The sequence below is a fragment of the Dasypus novemcinctus genome, chromosome 7 (genome assembly GCF_030445035.2).
Source record: "Dasypus novemcinctus isolate mDasNov1 chromosome 7, mDasNov1.1.hap2, whole genome shotgun sequence".
NCBI classification, from domain to species: Eukaryota; Metazoa; Chordata; class Mammalia; order Cingulata; family Dasypodidae; genus Dasypus; species Dasypus novemcinctus.
The window spans coordinates 115,151,738-115,172,218 of record NC_080679.1 but is presented as its reverse complement, the minus strand read 5'-3'; the positions used below and the strand labels follow the sequence as shown (position 1 = coordinate 115,172,218).

General features: G+C 34.9%; 1 protein-coding gene across 2 annotated transcripts in view; it reads left to right on the top strand.

The window, feature by feature from the left end:
- The window catches only part of RAB3GAP1 (RAB3 GTPase activating protein catalytic subunit 1), a 113,218-nt gene that overhangs the window by 77,591 nt on the left and 15,146 nt on the right, over positions 1-20,481 (top strand). For both annotated transcript variants that reach the window (XM_058301090.2, XM_058301089.2), the window contains exons 12-18: positions 501-593; positions 1,042-1,211; positions 3,586-3,672; positions 4,539-4,711; positions 6,041-6,095; positions 6,359-6,730; positions 19,975-20,112. In XM_058301090.2, the coding sequence (XP_058157073.1) occupies positions 501-593; positions 1,042-1,211; positions 3,586-3,672; positions 4,539-4,711; positions 6,041-6,095; positions 6,359-6,730; positions 19,975-20,112 (1,088 nt within the window). The remainder of the gene's footprint in view (positions 1-500; positions 594-1,041; positions 1,212-3,585; positions 3,673-4,538; positions 4,712-6,040; positions 6,096-6,358; positions 6,731-19,974; positions 20,113-20,481) is intronic.

The window sequence follows — 20,481 nt, the reverse complement described above, 5'->3', positions numbered from 1 at the left end:
TCTTTAGATACCAAATCCTTTCCCCCCTTAAAATAATGCCACAAAGTATACCGCTTATATGCAGCTGAAGCTGCTAGACTTTCAACTTGTAAGATTTCTTAATCTAAAATATCTTTAAAATTTCTTTTATATATATTTTTATGGATTAAAAATTTAGTAGGGTGGCAGTTGGGAAAAGAACAATACTACATACATACAGTAATATTCTTGTTACAGAACTTTATGGTAATATTACTTGTCTCATTGAGGCACATAGTAAGACTTGATATTATGTACAGTTACCTTTTCCTTTCATTCTAGAGGGATTTCTAAGGAAAACATTTTAATATCCTGGGTTATGGAGAAAAGAGAAGGAAGAACCTTTAAAATAGGACTGATTTTTGGATTTTCAGGTGGAAAAACTCAATGGTTAATAGCTTTTGTGAAGAGACATGTACTTTAATTTATAGGACTGATTTTGTCCGATTAAGTGTCATAAATGAGTAACTTTTTCTGTGTAGGTGATTTTGTCAGTGAATTTTTTAAAGTTTGCCGTCGAAAGGAGTCAACTGATGAGATTCTTGGACGGTCTACATTTGAGGAAGAAGGAAGAGGTAACCTACTTTTTTGTTTGTTTAAGGTCATATTTGGTTTTCTACCCTGTTATTTGGCACATTTTCCCAACAATGTTTCATCCAGTTTTTCATTTTGAATTAAGTTGGAGAAGCTAGTTTTAATGGACTGGACAGTTACCATTTCTTTCCAGGCCACAGCCTGAGTTTAAGACATTAAGTGTATTTTATAAACTCTTCTAGCAAAACTGTAAGATATTTTGAAATGCAGAGTTTTAGAGTTCTCCCCTGAGGAGAAATAATTTGTGTGAAACCTTTGTCATTCGTGTTTGCATGTAAAGCTGAACATGTTTTAAAAATTTTATAATTCTGAGACCATGTCACTCTGGTGGAAAGAGTAAGTAAAATATTCTATACAATCTTTGATTTACTCATCACTTTACCTTGCTGTGGTAGGTGAGATAATTTGTTTATATTGTTCTTTTTGTAGAAATTGCTGATATATCTCACGCTTTGTCCAAGTTGACAGAGCCAGCACCAGTTCCAATTCATAAATTATCAGTTTCAAATATGGTACACACTGCAAAGAAGAAAATACGGAAACACAGAGGTGCAGAAGAGTCACCACTGAATAATGATGTTCTCAATACTATTCTCTTGGTAAGTAAATGTATCTTTACATGTTTATATGCATAATAATTTGCTCATTATATATGAAGACCTTTCTGTGTGGCAGGAACTGGATTGGGAATGTAAAATGAGTAAAACAGAAAGTCTCCACACTCAGTGTTCCTAGTATAGTGGGGAAAACTAAAATAAACCAGGAGTTACAGTACTAAATAGCATGTGAAAAGTGCAGCAGAAGGGCTGTGAAAATACAGCAGGGGATGCATCTGTCTGTGTCTGGGCAGTAGGGATCAGGGAAGGCTTGAGCTGAGTCTTGAAGAGAAGAAGGCTTTAGAAGCAGAGGAATAGCAGAGGCTTGAGAGTGCACATTGAACACTTTGGTATATTGTAGGGTTTTCCCTGGGAGTGGCCAGGGGTAAGACTGAAGAGGTAGCAAATGACATCCTGAAGCACTTGGCTTTATTTATTTTTCTTTCTTTCTTTGTTTTCTTTCTTTCTTTTGCTGGGGATTGAGCCCGGGATATTGTATGTGGGAAGCCGGCACTCAACCACTGAGCCACATCAGCTCCCCTGAGTTGGATTTTTCGTTTGTTTGCTTGTTCTTTTTTTTTATTTTTGTTTTTTAGGAGGCATCAGGGATCAAACCTGGGACTTCCCATGTGAGAAGCAGGCGCTCAACTTCTTGAGCCACATCTGCCTCCTGTACTTTATTTTTGAAAGCTTCCTTTGACAACAATATAGAGAAAGCTCTATGGTGAGAACGAGAATAGGCTAGAAATTAGAGGTTTAGAGTTTCTTTTCGATATAGCATGGTGGAAAGGGCCCAGCCTTGGAACTGAACACAACAGGGCTTAACTCTGACTTACTGCATGATTTTCAGTAAGTCATACAAATTCAGTTTCCTCTTCTATAAAACGAGGCTAATAAAACCTGAGATTGTCATGAGGCGTAAAGGACTTTCTTTTACAGTGTCTGTTATATAAAAGGGTTTTGGTGAATGAGAGCTATTTTTATTATAATTGTAGTGATAATCATATTTCTGTCAATTTGTGCATTAAGACAATTCTGGGAAAATCCTTCCAAAGTAGTATAATGAAGAAAACACTGGACTTGGAAACTTGATGTTAATCTTATTCTTTCACATTTATCTGAACAAGGCTTCTTGGCCATATTTTCACTGTGCATCTTTAAGATGTGGACAGTGATATTTAGTTCATACAGTGGAAATGAGAATAAGATAATGTTTGTAAATGTGCCTAATACTGGGCTTGGCACATAAGAGATCGTCTAATTTTTAAAAATCTCTTGAGTGTGTTCTGTCATATGAATGCATAATAAAAGGAATTAATAATTGGCAGTTACAGAAAACAGTTGGATTGGAAGGAATAGCAGTAAGAGGACAGGACTAAAGATAAATTTCTGTGAATAAGGTTCCTTCTTAAGAATGTTTCCTAAGAGATTTTATTCAAATTATATATCTCAGTGTCATAAACAATGACTTTTTTTTTTACCAGATCTGTTTCCATCAGAAATTTCTACCAGTAGCACCAATTTAATACTTTGAATTTCTTAGAATGATTAAATATTTGTACAAATAAAGGAGCAGAGTGACAAGAAGTTATTCACCATCACCACCCCCTCCTATCCCCACATACATTAACATATAGAAGCAGAAACCACCTAGAAAGGATGCCCTGGTCATTACCATTTACTCCCACTTTCTAGGGATACTTTATTAAATGAAGTTATAAGTCTGGACTATCATGCCTTCAGTCTTTTATATGTGAAGATTTATGAATGTTCTAAATCCACAGAGCTTTGTGAATATATGGATGTTTTTAAATTTTCTTTTACAATTTTGTCTTTTTAATAATATTAAGGGGAGCAGATGTACATCAAGTGGTTGAACTCCTGCACCCCATAGACAAGGCCCGGGTTCAATCCCTGGTACTTCCTAAAAACAAACAAAGGGAAAAAATCAATTCTTTTTGGGGAGCAGATCTAGGTCAGTGGTTGAGCGCCTGCTTCCCATGTACAAGGTTCTGGGTTCAATCCCCAATACCTCCTAAAATAATAATAATACTTAAGAAATTTAATGGCTTTGGATGAGAATGAAATAGCAATGGAGAGATTTCAGTGTTGCTTTCTGTTCAGCTCACAGAACAGGCGGTTAATTTTCTCTTAAGAAAAATCTTTCTAAAATTGGTTAATCATTGAAATTTTGTGTACTTTTGAACTGAATTAGAAAACTTGAGATCTCATAGAAGCAGCTAACCTGCCCAATAGGAACATTTCCGTTGTTGTAACAGCAAAACCAAGAAAAAGTCAAATAATATTTATGTGATTTATAAACATCAAGAAAATAGGAAATTTGGTCTAAAATGAAGATTTTCTTCTTCTCCCTAAGTTCTTATTCCCTGATGCTGCTTCTGAGAAATCATTAGATGGAACTACTACAACAGAAAATAATCCTCCATCAGAGAATGAGGAATATGTAAGTTGATTTGGATTGGAGTTCAGTATTAGCATATTTAAAACGTAATGCATTTCTAGGAGTTTATTATATTTCTAATATAGTAGCGTAAGTATCTTTTTATTTTAAAAAGCAACTTAGGAAAACTGAGTGGAGATTGTGGCCTTTTAAAGCATTGGCGTAGATCAATACTTTGAGTAGAATATTGGCATAGATAAATATTTTTGATAAAAGTTTCTGGAATCAGTGGAAAAATAGCATCAGCATACTGTGCATACTTGTAGGATTTTCCTCAGATATTCTGCAACTTCAGTTCTCCGTATTTCAAAACTAGAAAGTGAGTAGAGAGCTCATTAATGGAATAAAATGTGAAATTTTCTCCTTATCCACAGCTTTGATAAATTGAGAAATAAGAGTGTTTAAAAGACAGGTGTAGAGATACATCAAATTGTTTATAATAGTTATTGTTGGGAAGTAGATTTCATGAAGTGAGGGGAAAAGCAGAGGCTTATATATATATTTTTAGTTCATACCATTCTGATTCTTTATTGGTTTTCCTTTATTTCTTCAAGAGCATACTTCCTTTATAATTAGAAAAAGATTTTTAAAAACAATAAGAAGTTTGGAATACATCTTAAAGATTCTGCAAAAGAAAATTTAAAACTGTAACTTTAGCCTCACTAAACTATAGCTTTTTAAAAATCCCACTAGAAATCTTGAAAACGTGGAATTGCCTAGGAACGATTTAGGCAGTAGTGTATTATATGTTTGATAAAATCTAGTTTTGGTAAGCTAGGTTAATTTTAATATTAAAATATCTCTACCACTTTTTTATTATAAATGTAAAAATGTTAAGTTTTGCTTTATTTCTGTTTTGTTAAATTTAGAATCTCTACAATCAGTTCAAATCTGCACCATCTGACAGTTTAACATACAAATTGGCTTTGTGTCTTTGTATGATCAATTTCTACCATGGTGGGTTGAAAGGAGTGGCACACCTCTGGCAGGAATTTGTTCTTGAAATGCGTTTCAGATGGGAAAACAACTTTCTGATTCCAGGGTAATAATTTCAATTTCAAATTCAATGGTATAAATAGAAATTTTGTTTATTAGCAGACATTTGACTTTTGACCCATTAATTCTCCCCTTCTAGGAAATCTGTCATAAGAGAGTAGTAAGAAACATGGACATGATTTATGTAGATAGATTTACTGCAGCAAATCTATCATAGGAAAAAAAGATGGAAACAACTTGAGTATCAAACAGTAAAAGAATACGTAAATCAATTATGATGTCTCTCTGTAATGGAATATTATGGATCCATTACATATTTTTTCCAAGAATCTTTGATTATGTTCATAATATGTCATCAAGGAGAAAATAGTATCACATATACATTGTGTTTTCAATTACGCTAATGTATTTGTATGGGAAAATACATTGGAAAGAGATATATCCAAGTGCCAATAGCAATTTTTCTCATAGGTTTGAAATTATATTTTTATTTTTTCCTCTATGTATTTTCCAAATCTTTTTCAGTGAACATCTATTTTATATTGGGGGAGATTTCTTTAGAGTTTATTACAAGTTCAGATATTAAACGTATAATTTTTCCTGTATAAAAGTCATATTGATATTTAAATAAATTGTAGTTAGCATATCTGTTTATATTGCATAGTTTATAATGCTCTTCTACCCATGCTGAGAGAGGACACTATGATATGAGTAATCTAAAATTGTGATTGATTCAAAAACCTTTATTATTATGTCATTTACCAGTCTCTGCTTGACTAGATTCATTCTTGTTTCTAACCAGTTTGCTCTGGAACTTAATTTAGACAGGACTAGGGGCATATTGAATATGAAGGCATATCTTTGGCTGATTGCATGGGAACCTCATGGTTTAAAACTAGATACAGTCTGGGGAGTGGCAAAAGAGAAGTGGAGATCTTGGTTTTTATAGTGAAAATCCACATTAATAATTGAGCTCTGAATGCATAGACCAATTAATTTTATGTGTTGTGAAATATATACTATTACTTGGGGTGGATTAGAGACTTTTTCTCTTTTTGCATGGTGGTAGACATGGCCCCAGATCAGAACTGGACATCTTTAAGTTTTGTTTGGCTTGAGATCATTACTAGTTTGCCAATATTGATCTATTATATTTGCTGTTGGTGGTTTGTGTAATGGGAGAACACAACAGCAGTGACTCTTTTTGATCTTTTAGGGTTCATTGCATCCCTTCTGGAACTCACTTACCTTACCTATGGAAATCTAGTTTTGACCAATCAGTATGGCTAAAAATTATGGGAGTATGAATAATATGCATAGGTGAAGCACTTTTACTAAAATTAAGCTTTCTTTTCCCACTTCTTTTATGTGATAGATTAGCAAGTGGACCCCCAGATCTAAGATGTTGTTTACTGCATCAGAAACTACAGGTAAAGATTCCCTAAGGACCTTATATAAATGTGATCTTGATTTAATTGTTATTTAATCTAGTAGTAAATGGGAATATATTGGACCATAGACTATTTCTCATTGTGTTGAGAATACTGAGAGTCACCCTAGGTTTGTGAATCACTGTAACTCACAACAAAGAACTGAGGAAGGGTGGAGAATAAATATTAAATATTTAAAGAATGGATAGATTATATTTTTACTGTAACTAACTGAAATATAAATTAATTTCTATTTCCTTAAGATGTTAAATTGCTGTATTGAAAGGAAGAAGGCCCGTGATGAGGGGAGAAAGACAGGTTCTTCAGATAATTTGACTAATACATATCCCAGGGATGCTGGAAAAGCTGGAGACCAGTTGGGTGTAGATAATCTGAAAGACACAGATAAGGAAAAAGGAGAGGTGGGAAAATCTTGGGATTCCTGGAGTGACAGTGAAGAAGAATTTTTTGAATGCTTAAGTGATACTGAAGAACTTAAGGGAAATGGACAAGAGTGTGGCAAGAAAGGAGGACTTAAGGAAATGGCAATTTTAAAGCCAGAAGGACGTCTCCATCAGCATGGGAAACTTACACTGCTACATAATGGAGAACCTCTCTACATTCCCGTAACCCAGGTAGGACACAGATTGATTTTCAGAATTCTACTATTTTATTCTTTATGTAGCTTCATTTTAGTAGATGATAACTTTTGGGTAGGGGCAGTTGTTTAAAATTCTGATTCTGAGATTGAAAAATGTTTTGAAGTTAAAATAGATAGGTAGCTCATCATGTAAAATGTTATCCATTATTTCTTAAACTTAGTGTGAATGTTCAGGTATTTCAAAATCAAAATCTAAAAATATGGAGGAGAATAAACAAAACCTTTAATTATATTAGTTTTAGTTTTTATTATATTAGTTTTTAACTTTTTTACTATCAGAACTGCAGTTTGAAGCCATTTTAAGCATTGAAAAGTAGAACAGCAACAGCTCAACACCTAAGAATGAACAATATTTATTTTTTATTTTTATTATTAGAGAAGTTATAGGTTTACAGAAAACTTGTGCAGAAAATACAGAATCCTCATATCCCACACATACACACAAAATTTTTCCTGTTATTAACATTTTGCATTACTGTGATACTTTTATTATAATTGATGAAACAATATTATAATTAATACTATTAAATATAGTCCCCAGTTTACATGAGGGTTCACTGTTTGTGTTTTACAATTCTATTGTTTTTTAATTTTTATTCTAGTAACATATATAAAACCTAAAATTTTCCTTTTTATTTATTTTCTTGTCTATATAACTATATTGTCTATATAACTTTGATTTTGGACAAGTTTTAGATTACAAAAAAGTTACATCAAAAGTTCAGGGGATTCCCTATATAACCCACCCCCTCCCCTTACCATATTTTCCCCTATTAATAACATCTTTACATTAGTCTGGTACATTTGTTAAAATTGATGAACCAAGCATTGTTACTAACCAAGTTTACATTATGGTTTTTACTTTTCACTTTTATAGGTTTTTATAGGTTTTGACAAATTGTATAATGGCCTATATCCATCATTGCAGTATCATGCAGAACAATTCAAATGCCCTAAAAATGCCCTATTTTTATTCTATTAACATATGCAACCTAAAATTTCTCTTTTAACCACATTCAAATATATAATTCATTGTCTTATATTCCCAACGTTGTGCTACAGTCACCACCATCCATCACCCCAAACAGATACTCTTGTACCAATTAAGCATTAACCCCCCATTCCTTACCCCTGTCCTGGCCCCTGGTAACTTATAGTATGGATTCTGACCCTATGAATTTGCTTATTATAATATTTCATGTATATGAATATGTTTGACTTATCTCGTTCAGCATGCCGTCTTCACGGTTCATACATATTGTAGCATGTATCAGAACATTCCTTTTTATGGTTGAATAATATTTCATTATATGTATATACCAAATTTTGTTTATTCATTCATCTGTAAATAGACACTTGGATTGCTTCCATCTTTCAGCAATGGTGAATAATGCTGCTGCAAACATTGGTGTCCAAATATCTGTTTGAATCCTTGCTCTCAGTTCTCTTGGGTGTATATCTAGAAGTGGAATTGCTGGGTCATATGGAAATTCTATACTGAATTTTCTGAGGAACCACCAAATGGTTTTCCATAGTGATTGTACCATTTGCCTTCCCACCAACATTATATTAGGGTTCCTATTTCTCTGTATTCTCTCCAACACTTTTCTTTGCCATTTCTTAAATAGTAATCATTCTACTGGTTGTGAAATGGTATCTTATTGTGATTTTGATTTGCATTTCCCTATTGGCTAATGATGTTGAGGAGCTTTCATAAGCATTTTTTTGTTTGTTTGTTTGAATTTGGCCATTTGTGTATCTTCTTTGGAGAAACATCTATTCAAGTCTCTTGCCCATTTTTAAATTGAATTGTTTAATATATCTTTTTATTGTTGACTTGTAGGATTTCTTTGTAAATTCTGGATATTAAATCTTTATTAGACATATGGTTTCTAAATATTTTCTCCCATTCTTTAGGTTATCTTTTTACTTTCATAATAAAGTCCTTTGATGCAAAAATGTTTTTAATTTTGATGAAGTCCATTGATCTGCTTTTCCTTTTGTTCATTCTTTTGGTGTGATGGCTAAGAAACCATGCCTATCAAAAGATCATGAAGATATTCCCTCAGTTTTCTTCTAGGAGTTGTATAGTTTTTGGTTCTTATATTTAGAACTTTAATCCATTTTAAGTTAGTTTTTGCATATGGATATCCAGTTTTTCTTTTGAGGTACAACTTAATACTATAAAGTACATAATTCTTAAATGTATATCTTAAGAATTTTTTTGTATGTATACTCCCATGTAACCACCACCCAGATCAAGATATAGAAAATTCCTGTTATTCTAGAACAGTGCTGATCAGTAGAACTTTCTGTGAAAATAGAAGGTTCTGTATACTGTATCTGCACTGTACATAGTTACATGTGACTGTTGAACTCATTTATTTAAATTTAAACAGCCACATATCTTAGTACAGCCCAATATTCCTTTCTAGGTAATCACTTTCTAACTTTATCACCATGGATTAATTTTGTGAGTGATGGAACCTCATAAATGGAATCATACATTGCTTACTTTTTTGTCTATAAATGGAATTTGGGAAGCTGATATGGCTCAAGTGATTGGGCTTCCATCTACCATATGGGAGTTCCAGGGTTCGATTCCTGGGGTCTCCCGGTGAAGGCAACCTGGCCTGTGTGGCGGGCTGGCCCACAGGGAGTGCTGGCCCACACGGGAATGTTGGCCTGTGTGGAGAGCTGGCACAGCAAGATGATACAACCAAAAGAGACACAAAGGAGAGACAAAAAGAGGCACAGCAAACCAGGAAGCTGAGGTGGCTCAAGAGATTGAGCACCTCCCTCCCACTCCAGGAGGTCCCAGGATTGGTTCCTGGTGCTGCTTGAAGAAAAGACAAGCAGACACAGAAGAATGCACAGTGAATGAGCACAGAAAGCAGGCAGTTAGTACAAAACAACAAGGGTGAGGGGAATAAATAATCTTTTAAAAAAATTGAATTGTATGCTCTGTACTCTTTGTGTTGAACTTCTTGTTTAATATAACTAACGTCAGTGAGATTCTTCCATGTTGTTGCATATGTAAGCATTTATGTGAGTTTTATTGTTTGTAGTATGATATACCACAATATTTTTATCTTTTTCACCTGCTGATAGACATATGGGTTATTTACAATTTGGGGATATTATGAATAAAGCTTCTATGAACATTCTTGTAAATGTCTTTGGATGGACATGTCTTTCTGCTATGTTCCTAACAGCATTGATAGGTAATCTTGTAGAAATATGTTTTAGTTTTAGTAGATATTGCCCAACAGTCTCCTAAAGTGATTGAACCAATTTACTATCCCCAAAAATAATGTATAATAATCATAGTTCTTCTCTATAATCTCCAACACTTGGAGGTTCACAAGGCCCTACCTGCAGGTTCAGTGATTGACTAGGAGGACTCAGAGGACTCAGCATATAGTCAAACTCATACCTATAATTTATTACAGCGGGAGGATAAATAGCAAAGGGAAAAGATGCATGGAATGAAGTTCAGAAAAAAACAGGCACAAGCTACCAAGAGTTCTCTCCTGATGGAATCACACAGGATGGTGCTTCGTTCCTTCAGCAAACAAAATGTGACAATGTATGAGAAATGTTATTTAACAGGGAAGCTCATTAGAGATTTGTTGCCCAGGGTTTTTATTAGGGGTCGGTCACATAGGCACCCTCTGTCTAGCACATAAAATTCCAAACTTCCAGAATGAAAGCAGGTATTCAGCATAATCTATATTGTTTTCACACAAAGTTCAGGCAGTGTGAGCAATTTTTATCAGTTCTGGGAATGGTGGGAACCCTAAAATCCAAGTTTCCAAATAAAAGCCAAGGGCAGCCTTGCTCTGAAACCCTGTGTGGGTAGTGATCTCATAATGGTCTCAACTCTGCTATGCTAACTATTTTCTACACACTTGGAATTTGCCAGTCATTTTACTGTTTGCCTCTTCAGTGGCTATATAGTACTATCTCTTGCTTTTTAATTTACATTTTCCTGATGAATAATGATATTAAGCACATATTCATGTATGGATTGCTTATTTGGATATCTTTTTTTGTAAAGTTCCTGTTCAAGGCCTTTGCCTAGTTTTTTTTTTTTCTAATTAGTTGTCTTTTTCTTTGTAGAAAATGTTCATATATATTTAATGTGAGACCTTTGATATTTGTGTTGCATGTATTTTCTTGATTTTAATAAAGTCCAAGTACCAATGTTTTTCTTAAATGAATAATACCTTTTGTGTCCTATTTATGAGTTTTTTGCCACCCCGAAGTCTTGAAGATGTATTCTTATTTTTTTCCCTAGAGGCTTTATTGTTTTGCCTGTCACAATTATGTTTACACTCTACCTCAAATTAATTCTGTGTGTGGTATGAGAATGAGATTAAAATTTCTTTTTTATTCTGTAAGGATATCCAACTGTTTTAATACTTTCCCATTAAATATCAGTGATGTCTTTGTCATATCAAGTGACTGAATATGTATAGGTCTGTTTCTGGACTATTCTTTTCTATTAAACTGACTCTTTACCAGTAATCTACTGTCTCTATTTTTATAGTTTTGTAATAACTATTCAAATCTGGTAGTGGTAATCTTCCAACTTTATTGTTCCTAAAGATTGTCTTGGCTAGTCTCAGTCCTTTGCATTTTCATATAAATTTGAGAAGATCAATTTGGGGGAATTAACACCTTAACAGTATTATCGTATGATCATTAAATAACCCTCATTTTATATAAGGATTTTATAATTTTCAGTCATTAGACTTGCTGTCATGAGAATTTTCCCAAGGTATTTGTGATTATTAAAATATTACTGTAAATATTTTAAATTTAATTTTCTAATTTTTCCTATGATATAGACACAGTTGCTTTTTTATATTGACCTTGGATCTAGCAATCCTGCTACTTTCACTTATTATTTCTAGTAATTTGCAGATTCTTTTGGGTTTTCTATATACACAATCATGTCATCTGTTAATAAAGAAAATTTTAATTCTGATTTTTCAGTCTTGATGCCCTTTAATTCTTTTTTGCCAAATTGTACTGGCTAGCACCTCCAGTACACTTTTGAGTAGTGGGCAGTCTTGTCTCCAACCTCAGCAGGAAAGCATTCTATACTCACCAATATATATGATAATCACTGATGGGATCTGACATCAATATCGTCATGGAAGTTTCTCCTCATGGTTTGCTGAGTTTTTGTCACAAATAGGCATTGCGATTTATCATATGTTTTTTCTGCATATTGAGGTAATCATATTATTCTCCTTTATTCTGTTAATGTGGTGAATTACACTGCTTTCTGAGGGTTGAAACATCCTTGCATTCCTGGAATAAATCCCACATGGACTTGATGTATTATGCTTTTATATATTGCTGGATTTGATATGCTAATATTTTGTTTTAGATTTTTGTAGCTATATATCAGAGATATTGGCCTATAAACTTCCTTATAATGTCCTTATCAGGGAAGTGTTTCTTCTTTTTTCTGTATAAGGATGAATCTTTATAAGGTTGGTGTTGACTACTTCTAAATTTTACCAGTGAAGCCACTCAGAAATTGGAATTTTGTTTGTAAAATGTTTTTAATTATAGGCTTACTTTTAAATTAAATTTCTTTAATAGATACAGGACTATTCTGATTTTTTAATCTTCTAACTCTAGGGTTCTTTCCTCCAACTTACTAACTTACCTTTTTTGATGTGCTCATTTGTCTTTATTGAGTTTTTGTTTTGCATTGTTTTGCTCTTGGGGTTTAAATAATCGTATTTTTAATTTCCAAGTTCTCAAATGGTTCTTTTTCATAAAGAAACCTTATTCTCTGAACTTTGTAATTCTTCTTAGCATGTTGATTTGCCATTGTACACAAGATGGTTATATTGACAAATTACTGTTAATAATAAAGCTATTATTCTAAACTTTCTTTTACAGAAGGTACTATTGTAGAGTACAGTGTAGAGTACACTGTTATTGTAGAGTAACAGTGAAGGTTAGTTTTTATTTACTAAGTTATAATTGACACAGAACTTTACTTAATTTTAAAATTACTTATTTTAGGCTTACCAGACATATTAGTGTATAATCTAATGCTTAGGAACACAGTCTGTTGAGTTGGGTTACCAGAGTTCAAATTCCATTTCTACCACTTACTATCTGAGTGATCTAGTTTTCAAATCTTTCTTTGTTGCAGTTTCTTTAGGTGTATTAATACACGTTCATGTAATAACGACATTATAATTGTGAGGTTTAAATGAAATAGTATGTGTTCGGTAAATAAAAGTGTCTAGTATAAAATAAGCACACAATTTTTAGCTATTAATTTTCTGAGAAATTTTTCTTACACAAGTGGCTAGCTACTACTATTTCTCAAGATGCAAGGATTTTCTTAAAACGGTTTGTAGCAGGTCTTTATATTCTGAAGAATATTAAGTTGATCAATTGTAATTGTACAGTAAGATGTTTGCTTTCCCTTATTTATATCCATCAACTTGGAATATTTTTTCCTTTATTAGAGAAGCTGTGGGTTTACAGAACAATTGTGTGTAAAATACAGGATCCCTATATACTGCCCTACTACAAACACTTTGCATTGGTGTGGAACATTTGTTAAAAGTTGATGATATCACATTTTATAATTGTACATGGGAAGTGTAAATGTAAAATCCATGATTTAACTTAGGGTTACCTGTAGTTCCATGGATTTTTTTTTTTTTAATTTTATTCTGTTATCATACATACAATCAAACATTTCCCCTTTTAATCATATTCAGATACACATTCCAGTGCTGTTAATTGTGTTCACAGTGTTGTGCTACCATTACCACCATCCATTAACAAAATATTTCCATCATTCCAAATAGGAATCATATATTTTAAGCCTCAACTTCCCATTCTCTAGTCCTGCCCTGTCCCCTGGTAACCTATATTCTAGATTCTGACTCTTATGAGTTTGCTTATTCTAATTGTTTCAAATCAGTGCGAACAAACAATATTTGTCCTTTTGTGTCTGGCTTATTCCACTCAACGTGATGTCTTCAAGGTTCATCCATGTTGTCACATATATTAAGACTTCATTCCATTTTTATGGCTGAATAGTATTCCATTATATGTATATACCACATTTTATTTATCTTTTGATGAACTGTTGGATTGCTTCCATCTTTTAGCAATTGTGAATAATGCTACTATGAACATTGGTGTGCAAATATCTGTTCAAGCACCTGCTTTCAGTTCTTTGGGGTATATACCTAGTAGTGGGATTGTTGGTCATATGGGTAGTTCTATACTTAGCTTTCTGAGGAACTGCCAAACTGTCTTCCACAGTGACTACATCATTGTATGTCCAAAAGCATAGGTATATCATACTTTTTATGCATTTGCATTTTAGCACTTGTTGGAAGTAAGAAGTGGAGCTACATCATTGTATGTCCAAAAGCATAGGTATATCATACTTTTTATGCATTTGCATTTTAGCACTTGTTGGAAGTAAGAAGTGGAGCTACATACCAAATAATACAATACAATAATACTAGCATTACTGCAGATCTTTATTACTTTATTCTGCTTTGAATAACTTTTGTGTCCTTTTGTTTTAGTCTGAAGAACTGCCTTTAGCAAGGCTTATAAGGCAGGTCTAGTGGTGATATATTCCCTCAGCTTGTTTATCTGAGCATTTCTCCATCTCACCCTCATTTTTGAAAGAGCCTTGCTGGATATAAAATTCTTGGCTAATAGTTGTTTTCCTTCAGCACTTTAAGTATTTCAACCCACTGCCTTCTTGCCTTCATGGTATCTGATGAGAAGTTGGCATTCAGTTATCTTGGGAGTCCCTTGTAAGTAACATGTTGCTTTTCTCTGCTACTTTCAGAACGCTTTCCTTTGTCCTTGCATTTAATGGTGTAATCACCATATGATGGGATATACTCTTCTCCATGTTTATCCTCTTTGGTGTTCTCTGAACTTCTTAGATGTGCTCATTCAAGTCTTTTGTTAAGTTTGGGAATTTCTCTGTCATTATTTCTTTGACTCTTCCTCCTGCCCCTTCCTCTCTCTCTCTTCTCCTTCTAGGACTCCCATAATGCATATTTTGGTGCACTTGATGGTGTCCCAGTAGCTGTCTTAGGATATTTTTGCTTTTAATATTTTTTTTCTTTCTGCTTCTTGGCCTGACTCATTTCAAGTGTTTTGTCTTCAAGTTCACTTACTCTTTCTTCTGCCAGCCTCAATCTGCTTTTGAAACCCTCCAGGGTATTTTTCATTTCAGTTATTTTAGTCTTCAATTCTAGTAGTTCTGTTTGGTTCCTTTTTAAAATCTTTACTTATACTCTCATTCATTGTTTTCCCGATATCCTGTAGGTTCTTTCTCTGTACTTTTCTTCACCTCCTTTAGCATTTTAAAGAGTATTTTTTAAAAGACTTTGTTATATATGTCCATATTCTCTTTGTCTTTGTTGGGTGTTTTCTGAATTTTTCTCCTCTTCCTTTGGACCATCATTTCCTGTTTGTGTGCCTTGTACTCTAGTTGCACACTGTATATTTTAATATATTTTTTAAAAGATTTATTTATTTACTTCTTTCTCTCCCCTCCCCCTGCCCCAGTTGTTTGCTCTCTCTGTCCATTCCCTGTGTGTTCTTCTTTGTCCGCTTCTGTGGTTGTCAGCAGCACAGGCACCTGTGCTTCTCTTTGTTGCATCATCTTGTTGTGTCAGCTTTCCCTGTGTGCGGTGCCATACCTGGGTAGGCTGCACTTTTCTTTCGCGCTGGGCAGCTCTTTTTATGGGGCGCACTCCTTGTGCGTGGGGCTCCTCCACGCGGGGGACACCCCTGTGTGGCTCAGCACTCTTTGCGCGCATCAGCACTGCGCATGGGCCAGCTCCACACGGGTCAAGGAGGCCCGGGGTTTGAACTGCCGACCTCCCATGTGGTAGATAGATGCCCTAACCACTGGGCCAAGGCTTCTTCCCTGTTTTAATATTTTAAAATGTTAACTCTGGGATTTACTCCCTGGTATATATGTTTCTTTGTTTTGTAACCAGCTGGTGAGAAGACAGGAGGTTTTCTTGAGCTTCATTCCTCCCATCAGAAAGAAAAAATACACTGTGCCAGGTTTTACCTGTCTTAATGGGCATCCATGTTGTCCTGGCCTTTTGCTAGTTAGTTGTTTTGGAGTTCCCCTGTTTACAAGAGTTTGATTGTCCCCTCTATTTCTCAGGGGACAGATCACCCTCTCCCTGGTATCTGAAGCTGGCTTTTATCCCAGATTGTCTGCCTCTGTAGTTTTCTGCACTCCCCTGTGTTGTCTCATGCTGCTTTTGCTAGAGGGCAAATTCTGGGAGGATGGTCACCCTGGGTTTTAATCAATAGTAGTTCTTATTTTTAGTAAGTTATATATTTGTTATCCTGTTTGGATTAACAAAGAGTCTGAGAAAACTCTTCTGGAAGCTCACACTTTTTCTTTCTTGAATAAATGCTTTTTAATTTAGTCCTTTCTTTTTCTTCAAAAGTATACCCCCTTCCCCCCACCCCAGCCCCCCAGAAAAAAGGAAAGTGGCTGTAGCTCAATCATTTGGGCTCCCATCTACCATTTGGGAGGCCTGGGTTTGTGTCCCTGGGCCTCCTTGTGAAGGCAAGCAGGTCCGTGCGCCGCGGAGAGCTGATGGCCCATGTGCCGTGGAGAGCTGGCACAGCAAGATGACGCAACAAAAAAGGGAGACAAGCAGATACAGAAAAATTGGGCAGTAAATGGACACAGAGAAGAGACAGCAAAGAAAGGAACAAGCTGCAAGGGGGGAATAAATGAATGAATCTATCTATCTTCTCTCTCTCTCTCTCTCTCTCTCTCTCAAAAAAAAAAGTCTATGCCCCCTCATTTATTTTACATATTCAAATGTATACCTGGAATATAGAATAAACTTTTTTTTTCAACACACATTATACGTTTTTAGAGATTACTTTTTATAACTTACCTTTAGGTAGATCTGGGCAAATTTTTAGTCCACTCACTACCTTAACGTTTATTTGAATTATATTTGTGCTTTAAGAAAGTGGTTGTAACTCAAAATTATATCATTTGAAATCCATATAATTTCATACTTTAGGTATTAGCTTAAAAACTCCATTAATCAATTACCTGCCTCACTAAAATATAGTAAACTTTACATTGCTTCCTAAGAATTCAAACACTCCTGAACTAGTAGCTCTCAAAGTCAGCATTAGCCAGATGTCCTGGATTCTCTTTTTGGTTTGCCACTTGGTAGATTTGCTACTTGGTGATCTTTGACAAGGAGCTTTATCTTTCTACATCTCAGATTCATCACTTGTAAAATGCCCTGACCACCCCTCAGGGATTACGTCAGACAAGATATACGAGAAATCTTTGGGCATATTCAGAAGGAGTATATATGAAAGCGTACGATCTTCATGCTGCTTACAGCTGCTTCTCCTCTTTATTATCTCTTCACTTCAGTTTGGCTGCAGTGCCCAGTAGGAGGTGTAGTCAGTATCGTCTTCATTCTCTCCTATCCTGTGGTTTCAGTGCCCTAAGACAAATGTACCACATTAATTAAAGATGTTATTAATGGAGGAAATGTGAGAGGGAGAGAGCGTGGAGTATATGAGAATCCACTACATTTTCAATGTGACTTTTCTGTAAATTAAAACTTCTTTAAAATAAAGTTAAAAATGAATAAATATGTGCATACTAAATGTTAAAAAAAAAGTAGTTCCTTAATAGAAAGACTCTGCTTTTGAGTATATAGCTTCATGAGAGATTCATATAATTTTGAACTTTACTGAGATATTTTGATAAAATAGTAGTCATAAATAATAGTCATAGAGAAAGCTGAGTATAGAGCGTTTAATGCAACCTAAGTATTATTTCTTTGATTGCTAGTGTTTACTGAGCACATGCCAGGATTTATTCTTCATAATAACCCTATGATATAGCCTTTATTATTATTATACTTATATTATATTTAAAGAAAGGGAGTCACAGAGAAGTCGAGTGATTGCTCAAGATCACATAGCTGGGATTTCAACACAGGTCATACGGACTCTGGAGCCCAAGCTCTTCCCCAATATGTTCTCCTACCTTGTTGGCTGATTGCTATTCAACCCTGAGTGTCAGTAAAGGTCGAAGCTAAATTTTTTGGTGTAAGACTCCTGCTTGGTACCTGTCAGGTAATTAAAAGTAATATGTATTCATTGTAGAGAAAATAAAATACTCATAATTCCATAACCCAGAAGTAATTACTGTTAGAATCGTTCCCTCCCATTTTTTTTATATTGTCATTATTTTCCTATTGTTGACCATTCATTCTTTCTACACTATTACAAATAATGCTGCAGTGATATTTCTAGAAGTGGAACTACTGGGTTGGGGGCATGATCATAAATGTTTGCCAAATATATTGATTGCCAAATTGTTGTCCTGGAATGTTTATCCCTTATATTCCGTCCAGCAGTGTTTGAAAGTGTCCCATTTTAGGTTTAAATGTTTCAAAAATGAGGTTGATACAAGAAAAAGTTGTTTACTTTGTTGATTTGTGTCTTGAATGTCATAGCTCTACCATGCTTCTACTTTATTTCTAACAGATATGTTTTATGGCAGTGGTTCTTAACTAGAAAGGGATTTTGCCTCTCAGGACACATTTGGCAATTTCTAGAACATTTTGGTTGTCACAGGGTGGGGGTGATATGACAAGCATCTAGTATGTAAAGTGTAGGGATGGAGCTAAACATCCCAAAACAAAAATTACATGGCCAAGAAGTCAGTACTGAGGTTAAGAGACCCGGCTTTATAGTAAGCTCCTGAAATCTGGAAGGAATCTATTGGCAAGATGCTCTAACCACTCTTCCTTCTGCTAGGTTTTACCTTATTCTTATCTAGGAATAGAAATGTTCATGTTTTTCTAACTAATATAGAAAGCAGGTAAGCTTTCTATATTATTGAGCTCTTCGTATTTCAAATGTAGTATATAATAGAATTAATTCTCAGAGCTTTCTTATGCCACCTTGAACAGCCTTGAAATGTTTCCCTGTCTCAATGATTCTGCAGCTGTACCTTCCTTTGCCTTAGCTGCTTTTTTATTTGTAATTTCCATTAAAATGCATTATGTTTCAGATTCTAAAAACTAAAACCTAAACTCAAAACAACTCCTGACATCAATTTTATTTATTTGCCTTTATTTTTATGTTTCATTTTCTTTTCTCATTATTTATAATAAAAACCTTGTTGCAACTGGTAATGACATACATGGTTATTTTTTTTTTTTTTAATTTTTTTATTTTTTATTGACTTTGTAATAATATTACATTAAAAATATATATGTGAGGTCCCATTCAACCCCACCCCCCCACCCCCCCCTCTCCCCCCCCCCCAACAACACTCGTTCCCATCATCATGACACATCCATTGGATTTGGTAAGTACATCTTTGGGCACCTCTGCACCTCATATACATTGGTTCACATCATGGCCTATACTCTCCTCTATTCCATCATGTAGGCCCTGTGAGGATTTACAATGTCCGGTGATTACCTCTGAAGCACCATCCAGGGCAGCTCCATGTCCCAAAGACACCTCCACCTCTCATCTCTTCCTGCCTTTCCCCATACCCTTTGTCCATTATGTCCATTTTTCCCAATCCAATGCCACCTCTTCTATGTGGACACTGGATTGGTTGTGTCCATTGCACCTTTATGTCAAGAGGAGGCTCAGATTCCACCTGGATGCTGGATGCAATCCTCCCATTTTCAGTTGTAATCACTCTAGGCTCCATGGTGTGGTGGTTGTCCTTCTTCACCTCCATCTTAGCTGAGTGTGGTAAGTCCAATAAATCAGATTGTAGGTGCTGGAGTCTGTTGAGGCTCAGGATCTGGCGACATACATGGTTATTAGGATTTCATTTCATCATAATTAATAGGCAGGAAATTTTTCAGTGGCCCCAGATCCTTCTTCTGGCTGTCAGTCTTTGTGGAGGGAAACATGGTAATCTTACTAGAAGGAGAGCACTGGGCAGGGAAGCGGGGGTTGCTGAAAGTTATTTTCATTCTTCCTAATTTATCACTTTTTAATGTAGGTTCTGAAAACTTCCATTTCTCTGAATTCTTTAAATACGTACCTTGTGACTGCTAGAGCTGAAATATTACCATCTTTATTTTTATACTTCTGCTTTGTCTGAAAATAAAAGGTTCTTCGTGAGCTTTGTCCTTTTGTGCTTCACAGGAACCAGCACCTATGACAGAAGATCTGCTAGAAGAGCAGTCGGAGGTTTTAGCTAAATTGGGGACATCAGCAGAAGGGGCTCACCTGCGAGCACGCATGCAGAGTGCCTGTTTGCTCTCAGATATGGAGTCTTTTAAGGTGGGTCGCACTTTCAGAGCTCTGTGGTTTATTTTGAACTATTCTGAGATGAAAATGTAAAGGTCATTCTACAAAGTGGTATGAAAGCCTGAATGTCTTTTTTTGTTAAGGGTTTTGATTTCATTAGTAGTTATAGTACCCTAGCCTATCCCCCAAAAGACATAGATAAGCTTGTTTCTTAAATTTAACAAAAGAAAATAACCAGTCTTTAAATAATAATTAAAAAATGAGAATTGAATAATTTCTCTCTCTCTCTCTATGTATGTATAGGGGTATTCCTTTGTGTGTGTTCAGCCAATTTAGGATTTACTGTAAGTGACTTCATTCAGCAGACCTTTGAGTGCCTACTGTGTGCCTTATAGTATGATT